Source organism: Poecilia reticulata, chromosome 12, assembly GCF_904066995.2.
Source record: "Poecilia reticulata chromosome 12, P_reticulata-male-v2, whole genome shotgun sequence".
NCBI classification, from domain to species: Eukaryota; Metazoa; Chordata; class Actinopteri; order Cyprinodontiformes; family Poeciliidae; genus Poecilia; species Poecilia reticulata.
The window spans coordinates 13058438-13081183 of NC_088841.1; the positions used below are offsets into that span (position 1 = coordinate 13058438).

General features: G+C 35.9%; 1 protein-coding gene across 1 annotated transcript in view; it reads left to right on the plus strand.

Annotated features, from left to right (window-relative positions):
- brinp1 (bone morphogenetic protein/retinoic acid inducible neural-specific 1) overlaps positions 1-22746 on the plus strand; it is a 123039-nt gene that overhangs the window by 95310 nt on the left and 4983 nt on the right. Inside the window, exons 6-7 of the mRNA XM_008424389.3 lie at positions 11723-11959; positions 15476-15698. Of these exons, the coding sequence (XP_008422611.1) occupies positions 11723-11959; positions 15476-15698 (460 nt within the window). The remainder of the gene's footprint in view (positions 1-11722; positions 11960-15475; positions 15699-22746) is intronic.

A 22746-nucleotide genomic window follows, 5' to 3' on the forward strand; every position in this document is an offset into this window, starting at 1 on the left:
GAGATTCATAGATGCTTTTTAGACCAAGTTTGACAGTTTCCTGACTGATTTAAGATTTTTAAGCCTTTTGCACAGCAGTCGAGCTCCTCCGCTAACACTGGTGAGAGACTACAAAACAGGAAGTGAGAACAGGCTGCGTTCCAACCAGTCGGTTGCTTGATGTATAGACCCACGCTCCGACTTAAAGTTGACAGACACAAAAATATTTTGTGTATGCTGAATCAGGTACTAATGCATTTTTTTCTTGTTAATGCTTAGAGCCACACTTTTAATCATAATCACATGAAGTTTCCATGGTGACATATCTCAGACTATTTTATCTGCTTAAAGCTTTTGCAGCAGCATTCTCTGGTTACTTTAATTCACAGAATTTAATTGTTTTTTTGTTTTGTTTTTTGTTTTTTTCAGCTTAATACTGATGCTCATTCTTTATGGATTGCAAAAAATGAAAACTTGAAATATAATAAATCTAGTCTTTTTAATTGCCCAGTTATATAGGAGGATCTTACTGGTATGTTAAAATCACATGAGTTACAACAAGGATGCAGTAATAGAAAACATCCCTAGATTTGTTCCAGTAATTAAACATTTAATCATGGTGTTTCCCTTTGCTGGCATGATTTATTATTATTGTCATTATAACATTTTTTTTTATTATCTTTTTTGCTGCAGTTTGTTCACAGATATACCCACATCAGACTCTAGAGCTATGGTGTGAAGTATTTACTGTAATGCTCACTATGATCAAGCTTTTCTATCCTCACTGTGATGGCATTTGGTGTGGAAATACCAGACAGGACTTTGAATTAAAAGGCAAGAAATAAGCAACTTTCTGAATGTGGTTGCCTTAGATATTTGACTATCCTCTCTCCCACATACACAAGTTTTATGAAAGGAGAAAGTGTTTCCTTTGTTCTCACCCCTGTGGTTTTGTTTTAGTGAGTCGGTGGTACTGCGAGACGCAGATAACACGGTGAATCTGATGCTGCCTAGATTTTCTCTTTGCTTTTACGTAGATAGATGCAGATGATAAATGTATACTTTGTTCCACCCATAGAGGAAATTTGTCTAGAAAATTGTGCCCTAAACAACGCTGCTACCATAATTAAATACACTACAAACAGTAAAAATACATGCTGAACTCTGACACTACAATAAAAGCAAAAAATACACATATACTGCTCAATAAAAACATATATTCCACATTACTGCACTAGATTTAGATTAGAATGTTGTAGAAGATTCCAACATCAAGTGAACAGCCACACAATCTAAAATCAGATATTGCTCCTCTGTCATGTGGCTTTGGTATGTAAAATGTTTGACAAATATTCTTTGTGCTATTTACAACTATTTATCACTCATCCCCCTACTCCCATTTTTTTTCCCTTGACAGCGTCACAAACACTGTTGTAAGATTTTGCAATATTTTATCTATTAATGCATTAAAGTTTGGAAAATATCCACGGTCCCCATACTTTTGTCATATTTCTTCATCTTGTAACCACAAGCCTCCATTTGTTTAATTAGATTTTTTTTTCTTTTGTGAAGAATCAAAACAAAGTGACACATAGTGAAATGGATAGAAATATGATATAGGGTTTTCCAAAAACTCTGGCATGCATAGTACTAAACCTCCTTTTATTGTCATTCCCCCTCAATATAATACAGTGCAGCTAATTACGTCCAGAGATCACATAATTAGTAAGAATAATCTATAGTTATGTAATTTAATCTAGGTACAAAAGCAGATGTTTGAGTAAGACCTTTCTAAACAACACATTAATAAACAAACAGCATTGTGAACACTAAGGAAGACAACAGACAGATCAGTTCATAAGGTATTTATCAGATTTTTTTAAAAGAGGTGGTTTTGAACATCTCACAAAGTACTGTGCAATCCATTGCTTGGTAAATTAAACTGTACACCAGAATTGCAAACACTCCAAGACCTAGCCGTCCACCTACGCTGATCTGCTGGGGAAGGAAAGCATTAATCAGAGAGGCTAGCTGAGCAGTCAAGAGGCTTGTGGGAAGTCTGGAGGAGCTGCAAAGATCAACAGCTCAGGCAGGAGAATCTGTTAGTCATGCACTCCACAAATCTTTCTTTTATAAAAGAGTGGCAAGAAGAAAGCCATTACTGAAAGAAAGCCATTAAAGAGTCCAATTTAAGGGTTACCACAAACCGTATGGGAGACACATAATACATGTGTAAGAAAATGATTTGGTCAAATGGGGGCAAAATGCCGTGCAGAGGAAACAGCACTCCAAATTACCAGGAACAAACAATCCCCATGGTGACACATGATGGTGGCCGTAAAATGTCTTGGTGATGATTTTCTTTCGCAAGAACAGAAAAGTTCAGAGTATATAGGACTGATTGAAATAAATACAGGGCAATAAGAAGAAACCTAGAAGAGTCTAAGATTTGTAATCAGGGTTTATCTCGTCAGAACACTAAACCCAAACATATGCTGAGCTAAAATGAAGCGTTTTTGATCAAAGCTTAGTGTATTGAAATAATTCAAACTTCAGACCAAAATCCAACAGAGAAACTGTGGTTAGACTTGAAGTTTGAAGTTTGCTGTCCAGTAACACACCATCCAATGTGACTTGATTTTTTTACAGATAATAGTGGAAAGTAAAGTAGCATTTTCCTTCCATTTCACAATTATGTACCGATTTCTCTTGATGTATTACATCATCAAAATTTACATACAATTACATGAAATTAAAATAACACTGACAAACATTTATGGTTGCAATATGACATAATTCAGAACAGTTGAATACTTTAGCAAGTTCCTGTAAAACCTAACGCATATTTTCACAGTTTTGGATGTTCAGTATGTAATGCCATTTTGGAGTACTGTCATGTTGTCCTTATTGTCTGGGATGTTATATGGTTTAAAATTTCATTGTTCTTTGATTATTTTGCAAGTCCAAAACTTCCCCACATATTTAACTTAAATGGATAGGAACCAATTTCCTTGAATTAGTCATGTAGATGATTGTATTTGTTTTGTTTTTTTTGTTTTGTTTTGGGTTTTTTTTCTAGCTTGTTTATTCTGCTTCATTTGAGCCAAATGAAAGATCTGCACAATTTAGCTTTACAGCTGTTGGGAATTAGATAAACTTCTAGTCTCCCGCATTAATTTGTTCTTTATTTGCTTGTCCTTTCTCCAGGCTAAAGCTTAGAAACCTGATGATATTGCATTTGGCTGGATTCTCACTTTCAGTCTCCAATGAGACCTACAAGTAAAAATAGCTTATTGGGGACAGAGAATGAGTTGAGAGAGGGTATTAGCACACAGTTAAATGGTCGGGATTGTCATGGGTTTGTAAAACTCTTTGTAAAAGCCTTTTTTTTTTTTAAGGAATTCAAAACAAAAGGAGTTTCATTTTTATATTTTCTTGACCCCAGATGTGTATTTTTGTAGCACTTGTAGGGAAATGCATTTTAGCTGTTACTTTTGAAATTGAGGTATTTTAAATCTGAATACTAAAACATATTTCTTTACACTTTTTTTTTAGAAGTAACAGGCAAACTGTACTGGAGGTGATAATTTGCAAATTGGTTACATATATTAGCTCCACCATGGAAAGATAAAAGGCCCCAGAACCTCCACAAGCCATTACCCTGTGAGGACCCTATCACCCCAGTGTGGCTGTCATAAATTAGCACCAAAACAAAAGCAAACTAATTTGCCTCTTTCAATCTCCAACGCCTGCTTTTGTCTTTTCTCTTTTTCCAGTCTCCTCAAGAGCCTATCTTGGAAGAGCCATGAGCCTATCTTGGAAGATTTATGAATATGTTAGAATAGCCTGAGCCAACAGTTTTCAAAGTGGGAAAGTGAAAATAAATTAAACTGGCCCTGGCGAGTCATGCAGAGAGTGATGAATTGGATACTCATTGCTATGTTCCTCAATGCATGTCCCTTTTTCAGAGTGAAAAATGCTGTAAACAGTTTGGGAAAGTAAAACAAACAGACAAATCAATTGGGTGTTTCTGTGATGGACTTGTTGAGGATTTGATGTGCAGACGGGAGTATCAGTAAACAAAAAGCTTTTGGTTAGCAGGGAATTATTTACTGACGACAAAATATTTGATGCATAACATGAAGAGCAAATATTGGATGAAAAAAAAAAATAAGCCCAGGCATTTTATCAACGTCCATGTTTTTTTTTGCTTTGGCTCTTTCCTAAAGTGTTCTTTCTCTTGATAAAGTTATTCGAAAGCTTAACAAACAACTAAACTAAAAGGATTGTAGTTTTTTTGTAGATTTAGACGCTTTGAAATGACAAGCATTCTGTTTATAGAAACATGTTTAACTTTAGGCTACATATTTTGTACCTATCCAGGATTTTCAAGATGCATAGGATCAGCAACATTGTCTTACATTTATAAATGAGCTTATTATTAATATATATTGTTTGACTGTCTTATAAATATGTACACTTCCCATGGGGTTTATTTATTTAGATAGCTGTCCTTCATACATGATCTTGCAAAGGAATTAATTTTAAGAATTTGCTAGTTTTCATGTATTTAGAAAGAAAAATGCCTTTATGATCAATGTAAAGTAAAATGACCATGATTTGTGACATCAGAAAAAGTTCCTAATTAAGAACAATTCTAAGTATTGAAATGACGTGTATTTACCTAATGAATGTTTGATGAAAGTCTGGCACCTAAAAAAATAAATAAATAAAAAACATTGATCTTTAAATCTCTTTTTTTTCAGGGGAGTTCCAAAGGTTGTTACTTTTCTCCTTACATTTGGGAAGCATATACAGTTTTCAGCACATTATTTTTTAATAAGCACTTCTCTAATTTGTTATAAACCCCTGTTGAAAACATGAGGACATATTTATATATTTAACTTACACTTGGACCAGCTTGATCATAAATCACACATTTTTTTTCCCCTCCTCTGTTTGCTGCATTTGTTGTGATTTCTTCAGATGGCCTTTCATTTCCTGTATCAAACGTCAATTTTTATTTCCAAATTTTAAATTAGAAATTTAGTAATACTTATTTTTAATGTTGAGTGGCTTTCATTAGCACTTCATTGCATATCCTGGTGGAATTAAAACTTGTATTTTCAAAGGCTTTCACAATTAGGTTACAATATAGTTTAAACTGCAGTCGCATCTATTTAAGTTAATGTGCAAGACTTTGCTAAGAATTAAGTTTTGTCCATTCTGATCAAAGCGTGAAGATAAACACTAATACTGCGTTTAGGGATATGTGATATCTTCTCTGTGATAACTCTGGGCTTTTGATCTGAGATGTGCATAAAGCACACAGTGACACTTTGAGGACAGTTGTGTCTGTTCTAGCTCAAATGGAAATGTCAGAGCCTGTCATATGTCTCTCCTCCCCCACTCTCTGGGCTTCTTGTAAAACATGTGATTTCTGCAATAGCTCACGGAGGCTGTGGATCTACGTGTGTGCATGTGGGTGCATGGTTTCAGTCTGTGCGCCTATTGTGAGACAAGTACAATAATCTTGCCAGTCGAGGTCTACCGCTACTGCTGTGAGGGGACACATGGCAACACATGACGGAACAGCTTGAACACTGAATGAGCAGCCAAAGGCAATCACATTCCCTACTATACACCAAAGCATTGTTTTTCAATACAGCTAATACTGACTGAAGCTGCAATTTGTGAATTTAACATTACTGCACGCATCTTGAAATATGCATTATTGTTTAGAAGTGCAAAAATTTGATTTGCCACATAGAGGGGCACCACATTTTGTAAAGGGGAATAAAAGTAATCATTCACTTATTTTTCTCCAACTCAACATGTATATCTTGGTTTTCAGGGTGCAAAATATCAGGTAATGATTCAGCGCCATGGAGGTTTCATTTACCTCACTACTTCTCCTGCCCTTCACAATCACATTTGTTCCAACATGCAATTTCAGCATTTTGTTTTTATACGGCAAACACAGCAAACCGAATGCCAAGATTATTTCCTAGGTAATTTATGCTCTTACTGTGATTGCTACACCTGCAAGATAAAAATATATAAGCTCAGTTTCATCAAGACAAAAGCTGAAGTATGGTGCAAAAGTTTTAAACCATGCTTAATTTGTTTTAGTTTGCTTCCAAACTGGCAGGCATTTATATAATCTTTTTAAGTGTTCTCCAGTCTAAAGCAGATTTATCTTTTGGGGCCTTTTCAGTTTATTGTTGTCTTGTCTTTGTATCTGACAATGACATTGTATGTTGCTGTAAGTGCTTAGACATGAGCAAAATGGATAAGCAGACTGCAAAATAAGAATGTGTGTCCTACCGTAGGTGAATATTAGCTAGATCAGTGTTTTTATCTGCAATAATATTGGTATTTCACATTACTGATATTTTTCACTTTATTTGTGCCTATTGACAGCACACACTTAAATTAAAATAAATAAAAAAACACATTTGAAACACTTTTCAGACTTACGCCAATGACTGGAATAAAAGTAAACTGTCTGAGAAAGCACATGATTTAGTCTATCTCACGATTTTCCATTTGTTGAATTTTGATGGAGTTGATGCCGATGTTATCGCCACCTCCTGGCAGGACAAAGCCATTGTTGTGTTTTTGACTGAAATCAAAGAGGACATGTAGCTTGAGACATTTTCTTTTCAAAAATAGTTGGAAAAACTATCCATTCAGAAAAAAAGGAAATTTAGTAGTGAAATAAGTAAATAAAATCCAGTAAAAACCTAATACATGTCTACTGCAGGGTATTTTAATTTTTTTTTTTCTTCAAGCAATACGTTTTTTTGCAAGTAAGTATTAATTCATGCAACGTAAATTGCTTTGCATAAATTAATTACTTTCTAAGAAAATTAGAAAAATAGTGTATTTGTGTTAGACTAACAGTCTAAATGTGCTATTATAAAATTTTTTCTGTTCTTAAGCTTTCTGATTATTTCTTAAGGTACAACTCTAGCACAGCAATACATTAAGCATGCAATATTTAGATGAAACAAAGTCAATAAAAGCAAATTATTGTTGGTCTGAAAAATACCCCAAATGAAATTAATGAATGGAAGGTTTGCAGTTTTCTAACTTTTCAAACTGAAACCCTCACTGTATTTAGCCAAGTTAAATAAGTGGCTATGCTGTACCGCATTTTCTTTTTAAGATCATAGAAATGCATCATAAAATTGTCACCCCCCCCCCTCTTAAAAAATAATAATAATAATCACAAAACGTTTCCATCTACACCTTTGATGGGTGGCCAATTTGTACTATTTTTAAGCTGCAGTAAAGGGCAACACAACATTATTCAGATGGCTCCAAATGGCAGACTGCACTTAAAACATCTCTGGTTTAGATCAAGCACATATTTATATTTGCTGTTATTACTGCAACAAAAAGTAAAATCAAGGAGACTGATTAAAAAAAAAAAAAAACTACAAGCCATGCATTTCAGTTTATTTGTTGCATATATATAAAAATAAGATCTGCATAAATTATGAATGTTCCTTTCACTTTGCATTAATGTGTTTTATCACATAAGTAACAACTGATTGCAACAAACAAAATGTGAAAACAAGGGTATAAATACCTTTGCAAGGTGCTGTGTGCATCTATTTCTGTTGCCCGGCTCCGTCAAATACATTCCTTTTATGAGCACAAGGATTCTATGAAAATCCTAAAACTAAACGGGACATTTTACAAAAAGAAACAGAAAGCATTATTCCAACAATAAAACGTCCTGTTCCACAGGAATTTTCCAAATAAAACTAATACAAAATTGTGAGTCAACAGTCCTGTATGACAACACAAGCTTCTGCTTACTCGAGTGCTTAGAGCACTTATGATAATCTACGATAATATACTCTGCACTGACACACCACACATTATCTGTTTGAATGCTAAGTACAGCTCATTCTGAACTTTAAAAAATGCTAACATATTCTGAGAGCTCAGAACAGCTCCAGTGGAACATGTTATCCTCTGTCTGGCCCAATACACACACCTCACACTCTATACAAAAAAAAAAGAAAAGTGGATAAATAGCTTCTTCAGCTGCACTTCTACCTCGTACGTAAAGACAAGGAGTCTGTATGCGAAAACTGGCAAATGTAGCAACATTTTAAATTATGTTCCCCTTTCACATCAAGGATGTATTATCAACAAGAAAGCCTGTGCAACTGTGAACTTAGGAGTCTCTTTTGTCTAAAGCCTTTTGGAATGGTATTATAGCTGCAACAATAACCTCCTGTGGTAATTTAATGCCCCCATTGAGGTAACGCACTTTATTGCACCAGTGGATTAAGTAATGATTATTTTGTGAAATTGCAGCTACACAATGGTCAATTAATCTTTAATGAAACTGTAACTTATGAGGCGGAGCATGGCATTCCAGTAAGTAGGCAAATGCTTGCCAAAGCAGTTACAAGCCTCAGTTGTGGCCTACACTCCCTATCTGTCACTATGTTTAAAAAAAGAAAGAAGAAAAAGCACACATGAAAGAGACATAATGAAAAGGCAAAGTCACCATTCGCTTTTAGCATTCATAGAACGTTTGTGGGTCCATATCCATCAAAATATGAGAAGCGAAATCTATCAGCTTATATGCAGTATGATTATGTGCCATTTTGCAGCGCTATTTATTTAGAGCAAGCTAGGCATCTGTATTGAAGAGAATTATTTACACTGACAGAGCATGAAGTTGGAGGTTATCAAATAGCAGCAAAGCTGCTGCAATATGTACCTTTCATTTCATCATCTCCCCTTAAATGATGGTAAGTGTAACACCTATACTCCAGTATCTAGTGTTTCCCCCAACACATGCCTGACTCATAATCCAATAAACTAGCTTTATGGTTCAATCATTTTCAATTTTGTCACATGTTATTGCGCTAACCTAGAAAAGCTTGCTAAGTCACAAGACAAATGTTTTTATATCTGATTGGTTTCTCTCTTTATTTGTAGCCTGCGGGCTCCCATACTTTTGCTCATTTTGACAATGCTCTAACAAATGTTGATAGATTTACGTTTATTACGTGACATCATTTCTGCATAGTAGCAGACGGGGCAACGCAGGGCATGAATTTTCTGATATCTGAATGCGCACTCAGCAGGAGAAAATGTAGGGGAGAGCAGAAGAGGTGAAGAAACAGGAATGAAGAGAGTGATTGATGGAGTGAATGGGAGCCAAAGGATGATGGGGGGAGTCAGGGGGCACATGGATGTGTGTGGTAGGAGTAGCAGTGTGTGTAATGAAGTAAGACAGTAGAAGATGTGTACAAAGACAGAGTGAGAGGCAACGAGAGACGCAAAGGAAGAGAATGGACAGAAATACGAAGTGCAAAGGAGAGTGAAATACAAGAGATTGCAAGACCAATAGAGTTGAGCTGAATGTCAGACTCTCAAATGGTTTCTTCTTCAATTCTTCAGCACTAACACACCAATATTAAAAAAATAAAGTATGTGTGCATGTGTTGGTAGAGCTGGGGTATGCAGTGTAGTTATACAGATAAGGAAATGGGGGGGAGGGTCTCGTGGTGGGAGTGATCGTGGCGTTGGGGGAGCACTGAGGCAATCGGTGTTATTGTGCAGGCGGCCGCTGGCACCAGCACTGTCAGGGAGCAGCGTTGATCCGTGAACTTGCCATCTGGATTTTCCCACAAATCACATTAAAGTTTCAAGCCCAGGAATACATCAAGCTAAATGAATATTGGATCCAGACAAGCCTGATGGAGAAAAAGCCCTGGGCAACCAAACTCTTTTGTGGTCAGACATGATCTATCCATCCTCTTTACTTGCTCCATCCCTGCTTCCTTCTGTTCCCTTCATCACTGATGGGCAGGGCTTCTGATGAGGTGTGGGGAATAGAAGAGATTATGCAAAAAGGAGGTATGTATTGTAAGAAGACTTTTAGTGCAAGGTGTAGGGGCTGTGTTTGAATAGCTGCAAGTGGAAGAATTCCTTTGAGTAGTCTCTGATTTGATCTTATAAACAGATTTAAATAAAAACCGTCTAAACTCCGAAATGTTTTGAGAATAAATACAAAGCATTTTCTTTTTCCATCAACAACCAAAAACACACTATGTGTTACTTCTCTTCAGAGGCTGTCATCATGATGATGACTATTGAAGTGTTCTGTTTCAGATCCAAACCATTAAGGCTTTCATCTGTTTCTGAATTACCCACAGCAATGTTTAGCGTTTGTGGGTGAAAATAAGGAGGATTAATTGCTGCATGCAAATGCATAATGAGATACCATTTGACTCCTTGACAACACCCTGAAAATGATTCATGTGTACAATACGAAATTATATGCTTACTTTTCCTTTCATTTTAGCCACATTAAGTTGACTTTGCATAAGTGGATTCCGCCTTTCACCCGAAGGTGAAAATAAAATGTGAGCAGGAGGAATAATGTAATTATTCATCATTCAATAACGTGTTGTGTCCTAGTTCTTGGTTGCATATGTTTTGTACTGAAGCACAGTTTGTCTTCAAGGAAAAGCTATTAAGAAAATACGGTCTCGCCAAGATGTTGTTTCATACGAGAAGGAAAAATCTATTTAGTTCTTTTCCAATCCAGTGGCTTGTAGAGTAAGGGATTTATTTTTCCCGGTCTGAACTGAAGTGAAAGCCTGAACTGTAAGATGTCCAAGCTTTAATTCAGTGAGATCCCCAAAGGGATATGGATTGGCTGGGAGTCTTAAGAATTATTAAAAGTTTGTCATTGATACTGAAGAATGAGCAGCTTGAACTCTGAAACTTTAAATGAACCTTTAAATCACAAATGAGACTATTACAAAAATATCAGCTAAATATGTCAAAGCCCAGCATCAGGCTTTCCCATTCCTTGTCACATTATATGCGACTCGCCATAAACAGCTCAAAGAAAAGAGATGAATTCTTTGAAGGCGCGTACTTCAGAAAAAATAACATTGACTGCTTAAAACATAGACGTGAAAGGAGGGATGGAAACTACGGGAGTTGTCCCAGATCTGGGGAAATCAGAACTTCAACCATCAAATTATGCTCAAGATTATTCATTTCAAAACAGGCCAATTTGTGAAAAAAAAGCATAATCCCAATATTTAAATTGCATGAAACTGTTTCTTTGTATTTTCTACAGAAAGAGTGTGGTTGTCCCATCTTAAACTTTTGTAGTTCTGCATGCTAAAAATGTGCTTTGTAGGTCTAAACATGAATATATAAACCACATTTTGGGAAGGATTTTGTGCAGTGATCTCTTTGGAGTATTTCTGTTGTTTTGACACAGCCTCATATTTTATGGTTACATTTCCATCACACCCTCATTTCATTTCATTTTAGTTCCTATTTAATGATGACTGCTGTTATAACTTCTGAAGGACCCTTGCGGTTCAGTTGGGTATTTACATAAAACACTGGTAACTCTTATGGGTCACCAGAAGACTTGGTAAGAACTTCAGATCTTTTAAACCCTGACTACCAAACTAACTTGTTTCCTGTATACAAATGCTGCTATCGTTTGTAGAAAAAATTGTTTACCTGATGACTATTACTTACTATTTAAATACAACAAAATATTTACATACAATTTCACATTTTCTCATTTTCTGTTTTGTGACTTTGTATTACATGAAGAAAGTTAAACAAAGTTTGTTTTCTCAATCATGTTATCTAGTATATTATTAAAAAAATAAAGAAAAATGGGTGTTGTCACATTTTTAAGCAAAACTTCACTATTTTTCATTTGTTTCAGGCCTTCAGGTCATATTCCCAGAATACCTGCAAGAGAAATTTGTCCAGTCAGCTCTGAGCTACATCATGTGCAACGGAGAGGGTGAATATGTGTGCCACAACAACCAGTGCATCTGTCAGTGTGCTGATGACTATCCCCAGTGCAACTGTCCCATCACTGACATCCAGATCATGGAAAACACCCTGCTGGTGATGTCTGAGTCCTGGGCAGCCTCTTATAAAGATTTTGAAAACTCTGGTAAGCTGAAAACTCCTACAAAATAGTTTAACCTGGCTTCCCTCTGTGACTATCAAAAGACTTGAAGTTTGTTTGTTATTCCTTTTACAAGCATTTTTTTTTCTTTTTGTGAGAGCTTTTGAAGTATGAAAAAAAACATGCACATAAGATGCAAAAGATGCAGAAAATGGGTTATCCTGTAGAGGCTTCTGTTTTCAACAAAAAGTGATGAAAGTGCATGTCAAATTTGGACATTGTGGAAAGAATGTAAATATTAGCTTTTAGAGCATAGCTACTCCAAGGCAGCGCCTACGTCTCACTCTGATTAATAAGTTAAATATCATTGTGAATTGAAGGGATTCCTAGTGTAAACTCCTTGAGACACATAGACATACATGTTAAAGTGAAATGGATGAGTACAGCAAAGATAAAAGATGTAGAGCTGTAGAAATTAATTTGCATTGCATTGTAGTGAGATTTATTAAATTTCTGGGAATCAATAGTCAGTTGTTTCAACGCTGCCTCTATAGGGATATGTTCTTTAGGTTCAGAAAGAAGATGATCTCACACTGGACATGACACATCCATTGCTTGGTAATCCTATCAAAAGGCAAGAGCTTTGACAGTGTAAACTCCCTGGTTGTGAGGACAGCTGCGGCTGCTGCTCTGGCTAGCTGTGCGGTCTGAGACTCACTAATATTCTGACAGCTGCTTGGGATGAAGCTGGTGTAATATTATTTTGTGGTATATGAAAGTATATATTTGGCTTTGGCAACTAATCTTTTTTTTTTTAATCAATCAATAACATTGACAACAATATTCACATTTCTGTTTCGGCTTTAAATGTCTCAATGATTTTAAAAGGGAAATATTAAATATGACAGACGCCCCACCATTGCTTCACGGGAGTAGCCCAGTTTCTCCAGTGACAACACGTTCATTGTGTATACTGTGCCAGTTCACAGTGCATGCTAAATTGCTGCATGCTGTTAGTGTTAGTTGAATTGTCTCCCCCGTTATTACAAAAAGACACACACTGCACTCACAATGACACGTTGCACTATGGTTATCACAGTAATTACAGCTAAAGTCTGTCTCAGTTTGTGAGATGTTCATGAGAACAGCAATGAAACTAGTTAACTACTGCAAAGCATGCAACAGAGAGACAGACAGACTGGCAATCTTTTGACAAAAGGGAATTGTAGAAAGTACGAAGAGGTTTGAAACGATTTCTATTTTTTGAAAAACAAACATTTGTGAATATGAACTTTTTTCCTACTAAATATATATACTCAAAAATTGGCATCCTCTAAAATTTTCTGCTCCAATATGAGCTTTTTTGAAGGCTTTATCTATGCCTTTGCCAGAGTTGCCGGCAAACTGGTGGCTGCCACTATAAAGTGGCATCTGGCTGGTTAAAAAACTTCCAGTTCAAATATTTGTAACTGATGTGAGCAAACAAATTGATATGAAATGAGGGAAAAGTTAAATTATGAGTTCTAATCTGTCGACAAGGTGTGCTGGGTGGGTTCAGATAAGAACCACCATGTGGACTACTTGGTTGCTCTGTAAAGGAAAATGATACTTGAAGTCTTTGAAGCTTGTATAAAAGGGTTTGCATATCTGCCACTGGGGCACAATATGATAATGTAGCTTCTTTTTTTCATGTTGACAGAGTTCTGAATGCTAGGTGCTGGTGTCGCTCAGATTTGTTTAGGAAAGAATTAAAGACGGTTTATGTCATCTCTGAAAGCTGGGTGGAGGTTTGTGGCAAGTTCAAAACAGGGGAGGAGATGGATCCTGGCTCCTTTGAAGAAAAAGGGAAATCTGAGTTCTGACATGCCAGGGAGGAGGGTGAAGGAATTCCTGACATTTCCCAGCTGTGACTGAAAAAGAGCTCTTAACTCTGGTTAATACTGTTAAAATGTCTTGAGGACATGTCTAGGAGAGTGCCAGCATGTTTTGCAGGTGCATTTCTTGAAAATGTGGGTCTATGTTCTGAGCGTGCTAAAACTTTTGGTGGTTTGCGTTTCTGCTAAACTGTGTTTTTATTCATTCCGTACGTTTGTTTTTAGGTTTATAATTTTACATCACCTCAGCTGTAAAAGTCTAATGATATGGTGTTTTGTCTCTTCTTTAAATGATTCATTAAACATTTCTGGCAATATTGAGCTAATATTTAGCAAATTGCTATTTTAACATGTGCTTTTAGTATTCAAGATTAAATTTATTTAGAAAATATTTGAAAGAAAAAACATTTCATTTTAACATTTCAGGATGTGAACAGTTCTTATTATTGTATTTAGCAAACATCTTCAACCCAATCTTGATGAGCCAGCATTTAGGATAGTAATTATTTCTTTCCATTTGCTCAAGATTAAATTCCTTTAGTTTATATTAAAGCTTTGCTGAATCATTTAACTTTAGTATATCACAATGCGAACAGGCGTAAAACAATTTTAGTTATATTTAAAGAAATTTTAAGAAACATCTTAAATCATTTCTTGCTAAGAAATTAATAAAAACAAAACAAAACAGTGGTCTCAAGAGGAAACAAGAACATTTTATCCTAGGCTGTATGCTAGCCACTTGGACAATCACTAAGACTGGCTGAAAAAATGTGGGGGCAGTAATCTTGGTACCCAAGAGCTGAGAGGAGAGGATGATTACTACTTCCAGAGTCTTATTTTCTGCACTTGAACAACAGAATCAGCCTTAAGTTTTCAAACCAAAGATGCAGAGGAAAACATTCACTGGCAACTTTTAAAGAATAGGAAAACAATGATCTTCAAATGTAGATCGTATTTTTTTACTACTTTAATACAGTGAAAAAGAACTCGGACTCACATTTCTCCTTTAATTCATTTTTTAAACTGCATTTTTACACCAACAAATTATACCCTTGAGGTTACCAAGTCTTCACAACAGCAACTGCATGCTGTCTATATACCATTCAATATGCTAAAAAAACAAAACAAAAACAGTCTGCCCTACCGTCACAAACGGATATGTGGAGTTTTCTAAATTCTGCTTGGATTGAGTGCTTTGGTTAGATGAGACTAAGATTAAGCTTTCCACTTAAAGTGGGTTTGATATGAAACAAAGAATGACCATCTGAAATCAAAACAGCTTATCCCACTGTTAAGTTTGGTGAAGCGTTCATAATACATGTCATCATGAAATACTCGGACATATCGAATAATAATCTGGTGAACTCTATCAGCATGATAAAAAAGGTATGAGGTATAAATATTAAAAATGCACTGCTAAATCAACAATAAAATTGTTGAATAACTTCTTCCTATATCATCCCTAAACCTTAATACGTAAGGGTTATGCTAAAGACTAAAGTGCAAAAGAGAGGACTCAGGACTCTGGCCTATCTGTAAGAGACTGTGTAATGAGGAATAGTCATAGTTAAATGTTTTGTGTCAGTAAATTTGTCTTCATCTGTCTACAAATTACTTCTGTTTAATTTCAGTCTTTATCCTGTGTTACATTTGTTTTGTCCCATCTTGTCCCTCCACTGTTCTGTAGATGAGTTCAAGTCATTCCTGAAGAGACTCCCGTCCACTCATTTTTTGCCCATCAGCAGTGTGCATCTTTTGTGGGGCAGCGACTGGGACCTACAGGCCCGTTACAGACTCCTCCAGAGTTCCCTGGAGATCCAGCGGCTCAAAATCCAGCGCACCGCCCGCAAGCTATTCAGCCTCAGCATCCGCTGTCTTCACAATCCCAGCCACCAAATGCCAAGAGAGAGGTGAGTAAAAATAGTATCCATGGGGATTTACTAAACCAAAGACTTGGTGTTTGTGTTGTTTATTTTATTTTATTTTTAAAGAAAATAATATTGCTGGAGATACATTTTTTTGTATCTCAATATAGCATGGAAATCAAACATGCAATTTCTAATACATTTTTCTTCAATGCTGTGCTTTTACTTTATATCAAATCTATTTAGTGCTGAGACTTGCACATGCACAAAACGCTGTAGCTTACTCTTGTTATTTCACTTAGCAGTCTTAAAAGAAAATGTAGCTGTGGGAGTTTTCTTGTTAGGTCATTGCACACATCTGTCACCACATACTGCAGTTGCAGCTTAAGAGCCTTGCTGCTGATGTGCCACAGTGTCAGCGCTGCAGGATCTGCAAGGAATTTCCCAAATCTGCTCTCACAAATCAAAAAACACAACGCAAAAAAAAAAGAAAACACACAAAATGTGGAGTGCCAGATGAAATGCCAGCAAAAAAACTGTCCAGCATTAGTTATGTCACCATAAAAATGGGGAAAGAATATGTAAAATATTGATTTAAGTGGCCTGAAAATCAGCCATTGTCTTCTGTCCCTGACAGAAAGGATCACACCTACATTTGTGTGAGAGTTGGCATGGGGTCTGTTCTGAAGTGTTATCAAAGAACCGCAGTATGTGCTTCCTCTTCCATGGAGTAAACATTGAGAGTGCCTGATGGCACAGGAAATAAGAGCAGCTTGTTTATTTGTTTGCCTGTGTGAAACAGCTTTGCATCAGATGGTGGATTTATTTGATTTCGTCATGTATATTTAAGGTCTTATATATGTTCTGCAGGGGAGTTGCGGTTGTTGTGCACAATGCAATTTCCCCTCAAACTCAAACTTCCAATGTTCATTTTTCATTGTTCATTTTGGAACAGAGGTATTTGATCCTTTATGACTGTTTCAAAGATGCAATGCTAGAAAGCTGTGCAAAAGCTTTTTCACCTACTATGTGAGTTTAGCTTGGCAGTCAGTCATGCCATAAATCTTTAAAAATCAGCTCCCATCTTTACCCTTCTCTCTTACTGAAATAAAGTGCTCTTCTATTACCAATAAAGGCTCTAAGTCTCATGCCTTACCTCTGCAGCCTGTAACAGATAGTTGTAAGCAAAGCTTATTCAGTACATATCAGCCCACATAGTGTCTTGCAAAGATATGTTTACCCTTTAGACTTTTGTTTTATATTTTATGTTACAACCATACCTTTTAGTCTATATTTATGTGGCACAGCAACACAAAGCAGCACATAAATGTGACGTGATAGAATAACGACAAAGTATATCTCTGGAGGAGGAGCTAAGCTTTAAAGCTCAGGTGAAGGAGGCTGTTAACAAGACAAATATCATCCCTATACAATAGGAGAGCGGCACAGATTATTGTTGAAGTAAATCTTTAGGATGTCCTTAGGATTCTTTAGGAATGTTTTTGTGCAAGATGATCAGAGTTGAAGAGAAGATGGATAGAACTGAATGCACACCAATCCCAAAGAAAATCACTATGAAGTTGCAAAACACTTAAAACCAGAGACGGTCCTTCCAGACACACAGAAAAACCTGAAGGCCACCGTTGGAGCTTATTAAGTATTTAACAAATAACTTATTTGCTAAATGATGTTTTTATTGACCCCGCCTCTCGCCCGGTACGCTAGCTGGAGATAGGCACCAGCACCCCTCTTGACCCCAATGAGGGACAAGGGTGTAAGAAAATGGATGGATGGATGGATGGATGGATGGATGGATGGATGGATGGATGGATGGATGGATGGATGGATGGATGGATGGATGGATGGATGGATGGATGGATGGATGGATGGATGGATGGATGGATGTTTTTATTGATCCAAAATGATGCTAATGATTACAGATGGTAGATGAGCTATTATTTATGTATTTATTTTTTGATTAGGGCCTCTTTTCTAGTCAGGTCAACCTCCTGCTGTGATTCAGAAGAAAAGACAGCTGCTGTACTTGGTCTGATTGTTATGCAGTGATGGAGTGACGAGTGAAACAATGTTTGTATCACAAAATAACGTTTATATTTGAATTTTGTATGAAGTCAACCTGGAGAATATTTCTGTTACTTTTATAAGTTGAACCAGAAACCTCTATGTGAGTGCTTTTTATTTTTAGTGTGTCGAGAACCTCCTCCTCAGAAACTACTCTGACATTCTTTTTTTTTTCTTCTTCTTTTTTTGGAGCTAATTATGAGTAGCCATGACAGACACTCAAAAGGGAATAAGTATTTTCTCCATCAATGAACATAATAGAGACATATTACAGTTGACAAATGCAAAAAAACACACACACACACAAAAACATATTCTCTGTAAACATGTCTTGTGGCCTGACATTTTCGTCCATAAAGGCAATCATTACATTTGAAGGAAAATGGAAAAACTCACAAGCCTTGGAACACCATCCTAGCTGTGAAGCAAAGAAGGCGGCAGGATCATGAAATATCAACAAGTGGAAAGTTTTCTTAGCCATTGCCATTATAAAGCCCACATCTCAGTCTCATTCGAAATCTGTGGGCAGAGATGAGTGTGCATATGAAGAACTACAAACCTGCCTCTATTACAACTGATCTGCCAGGAGACATACCACAAATTTCAGCAAACTATTGTGAGAAGTTTGTGGGAACACACGAATATCAGGAAAATGAATATGAACCTCTAACATTGAAGAACATGATAAAAAAAAAATAAAATAAAATAAAAAAAACACTCATTGTAGCTGATACACATTAGCTGCATACCTCAGCAAAGAAGCCATTTGAACTCTTCCAATTTTTACATCTAACCCTTATAAAGGACAGCAATAAAATCCGTGACATACTTCAAATTAAACTTTACTTGAATATGTACTGTGGTGTTATGTTAATTGAGGATTTAAGATATCCTACATTCCTATGGTAAGAGACTTTCCAACCTTTAAATAAAGACACTTCAGAGAGGCCTTTGATTACATCACCTATAAGACAGTCTCTGGAACAATACCTGTCTAATAAATAAGCTAGGAATAGTGTACGTCCTCATGGGAACCATGTAAAATTGACAGTTATACATTTGAACTCACTTGCATTTCCATTAACATCTACAACACTTCTACTGTACATATTGAAATTTTAAAAATGCACATGACAACACACTTAAACCCACCAAAGTGCTAATGGCTTGATGCTACTGAGATAAAAAGAGAACATCAATGTCATTGTCTTGGTGGCAAATATAAGTATGTAATACACAAAAGACATAAGAACCCAGTGCTTTTTAGGCGGTCTTGGGTTGCATTTGTGTAAATGCTGCAATGTTCTGCAGAAGAAAATTAGATGAGAAAACGGAAAAGTAAAAGCTGCTGTTATGCCGTGTTTCCTAGGGAACATAATTCATTTTGTTTCAGTGCTTGGGGCATTGTGTATTAAGCAAATAAACAGCATATTCATACCTTAGTTAAAAATAGAAGTACTGTAATATGTAGTTGGGCTTAATGAAACTTCAAAGAAGCAGGTTTTATTTAATTTTCTTGCACAGATATGTGTTCTTACTAATGGGCCAAAAGATCACTCGGGTCCCTCGCAGCTCTTAGTTTAATTACAAAATGGATTCATGATAATAAAAGAGGAACTTCATTGTTGTATTTATTTAGGCACAATGATACAGAGCAAACTAATCCAAAATTACAGCTTAGAATTTTGACTATTTGCTATCCCACTTTAAGAAAGTTACAGCCAATAAGTAAATATATTTCACTTGATGTAAGGAAGGTATTGTATTATTAGGTAGCTATAATAAAAACTACACATAGAAAGTTTACCATTGCCCTGGTCTGTGTTTTCATTCATTACAACCATCATAAATTCTTGTTGTGATTACTCACAGTGGAACCCCTAAATAGATTTACTAGTGCATTTTCTTTATTAGTAGCTTGCTTCAGGTACAATGAACTTCGGAATCTTCATGTAAATGATTAATAGTGACAGATATGGAGTTGCATCATTCCGAGCCAAGTCATTTGCATCCAGTTTATATGCTCGGTTTAATTATTCATGTCCAGGGTCAAACCCGTTTTAATACCTCAGCCTCCATACAACAAAGAGTCATAAATTCTACTTAACATGGCACACATCATAAGTCCTTTGTAGGTAGGTTTTCAGTAAACATATCTTAAATAAATTGTATTTTTTAAGTAAATAAATGTAAGATACCTTATCTTATTATCACTATAGAGCCATTTATCATTTTGTTTTCATGCCCACTTATTCATGACAGTGATTTAGGGAAGAATTAGAAAAGTCCCATTCTTTTGGATGAGAGGTACCTAACAAATGGATGATCTCTGGATGCTTTATTTTGGTATGTAACAGGACTCATTGAAAATGCTTTTCTAATTAAAGAAAAGCATTTCTAGAAATGCCAATCAAAGGAAAGAGCATTTTTATGTCTAGAAATGCTATTCACTCATAGAGCCACATACAACCAATCAATCTGTCAAATGTGCACGGATTCATACACTGATTTGGAGATCAATAGGTAACCCCAAGTTTCTTTCCTATCTGCCAAGGGGCACATCGACATGTGGCAGGAGGAATCAAACCTATAGCTTTGAGACTGCAAGACGATAGTGCTAAGACCTTCCTCCTCGCTCCGATTGGCTGTTTCTGACCGAGCGGTGTATTTTTGCAGATGGCTGTAGGATCACATGGAGGAGGCAGAGGAACTTGATTTTTTTTTTCACAGATCATCTGTCTCATATCATGCTGTCAGTAAATAGTGACAGTTTTGACAGATATTTAAAAAGCAGTGTTTTTAAAACTCAGATACTGCAGCTCTAAACTCTCTCCTTGAAGTTCTTGGTGATTCAATAATTGAATAATTTGGCACGTGAAGTCCCCATTAAAGCAAGCCAATGCTGTTAGCATGTGTTTTCTGAAAGTCAGCCATGGTTAAGACGAGAGGGAGGATGTCAAGCACCATTCCCTTTTAAAGCAAGCGTTCTGTTCTAATCCAATCAGAATGACAGATTGATAACAGCTGCCGTGTCCTCATTAACACTTTTCCTGAGCTCATAGATATAATTATAGCATTTCGGTTTGTCATAGGGCCAAAAGGAATAGCTAAGATTTTTTTTTGATTGCATTTCTTTTTCATCAGATCACTTTTCACTCTTTATAACAACTTAGAATCAATAAACACGTCCACTACAAAAATGGACACAGAAAGGTTTGTCAAACAAGAATTCTGTCCTGTCAGTCTTACTTTTGCTCAAATCATTAGTTGTTTTTTTTTATTATTTGTTTGCTTAAACACTGGCCAATAACAATCATTTTGCACATCTATATGTAATAAAGGTAATAATATAATGACATACCATTAATGTCATAAAGTAAAGCCTAAAGATGATATAATAACCATTGGCTGGGTTATTATAATAATGGTGTGGCATACAAATAATTTTGAATATTTTTATTGGATTTCAACAAAGTAGATTACTAACCCAAACATTCATATCCACACATCCGTTTCAGAACAGAGAGAAAAAAAAAAGGTTGACTTAGTTAACTCCATGCTTGACTGACAGATTGACTGGAAGTCCCTCAATGTGACACAAGAATGGCCGCCACACTTTGTAAAATTTGTCCGCAGAACCCCGCACAACATATCTTTGTTGTTCAACTTTGAGAATTGAAAGCAAGTCCTTAATCCATTGTTTATGGGAAGGAGGTGACTCTTTTTTCCATGGTAGAAGTATGAGTTGACGAGCAGCCAATGTGGAAAAGGCTACAGCTGAAGCTTGTCGGGTGGACACACAACATGTCCGAGGAACAACCCCAAATATTGCAGAAAGAGGGTTCGGCAGAATATTAATAATCCACGATTCCGACAGGGTCTTAAAGATAGCTCTCCAGAAGTGGCATACAAATAATGTAATAACTATATTTTCCATAGATGAAATTACTGACTGGCATATCTCCCAAAGCCCCAATATTTAAAATAAAGATTTTGTTGAATAACTTCCTATGTCAGCACTCACAATACCCTTGATGAATTAACAGGAAGATTAAGATACCTATATTTGATTTAAAAAAAGCTAGAAATCTTCTATTTCCAAGTTATGTAGTCCAGTATCTGAGTTGTGCCATTATTGGTGATGGTTTAATCATTTTATTTCTATACCAGTAATGTATTTACTAGTGAAAAATGTAGTACCATACAACATGATGGATAAAATATGACTTTCTTATTGCCACATTATAATATCTCTGATGCATTGTTGTTTAATTAGCTTTGTTACTATAAAAAGGACAAAAAGAATTATTCTCCAGGCATGTATCACATTATCAGCCACTATTACATTATTGGCTGCTATACACCCTGCTATATTTTCATGCTTTAATGTATTTTAAATAATAAGTACATTTGAGCTGAGTGTGAGTATAAATATTGTTGACATAATAGTCCGTGGTGTGTGATTTGTACACTTGAAAGTAGGCTTATTCAATTGCAGAACTTGGCAAAGAACAGAACATTTCGAAGTTGACATTTTATTGACAGAAGAAAAAGCTGTAAGACAAGGTTGCCAAAAGTTTTAATGCCTTTAGAAAAACAGATACGCATATAAAAAAACACGAGCAAAAGGACAGAACTGATTAAAGATTGAATTGTATCTCTGATCCTATGTGAAGGACATGTGAGTAAACAAAGATGAGCTAACAGAACTAGTCAGTGGTACAGCACAGACACAAAGAAACTAATGAAGAATTATCCCAAATTAAATTAAGCTTTTTTTTAAAAAAAAACAATCCTATCTGGAAATAATTATTTTTCCAGTGTTTGAACTCTAAAAGAAATAAATCTAAATAGATCATGCCAACATCAAGAACATGTTTAATACGTTGACATTGCTGGGGATCAATAATTAATTTGTCTTTGAATTTTATTAAGTTCTTTTTTTTTATAAAAACAACCATTTTTGTCAATGTATTCCACTTGACAAGACATGTTCAAGAAATTAAAGCGC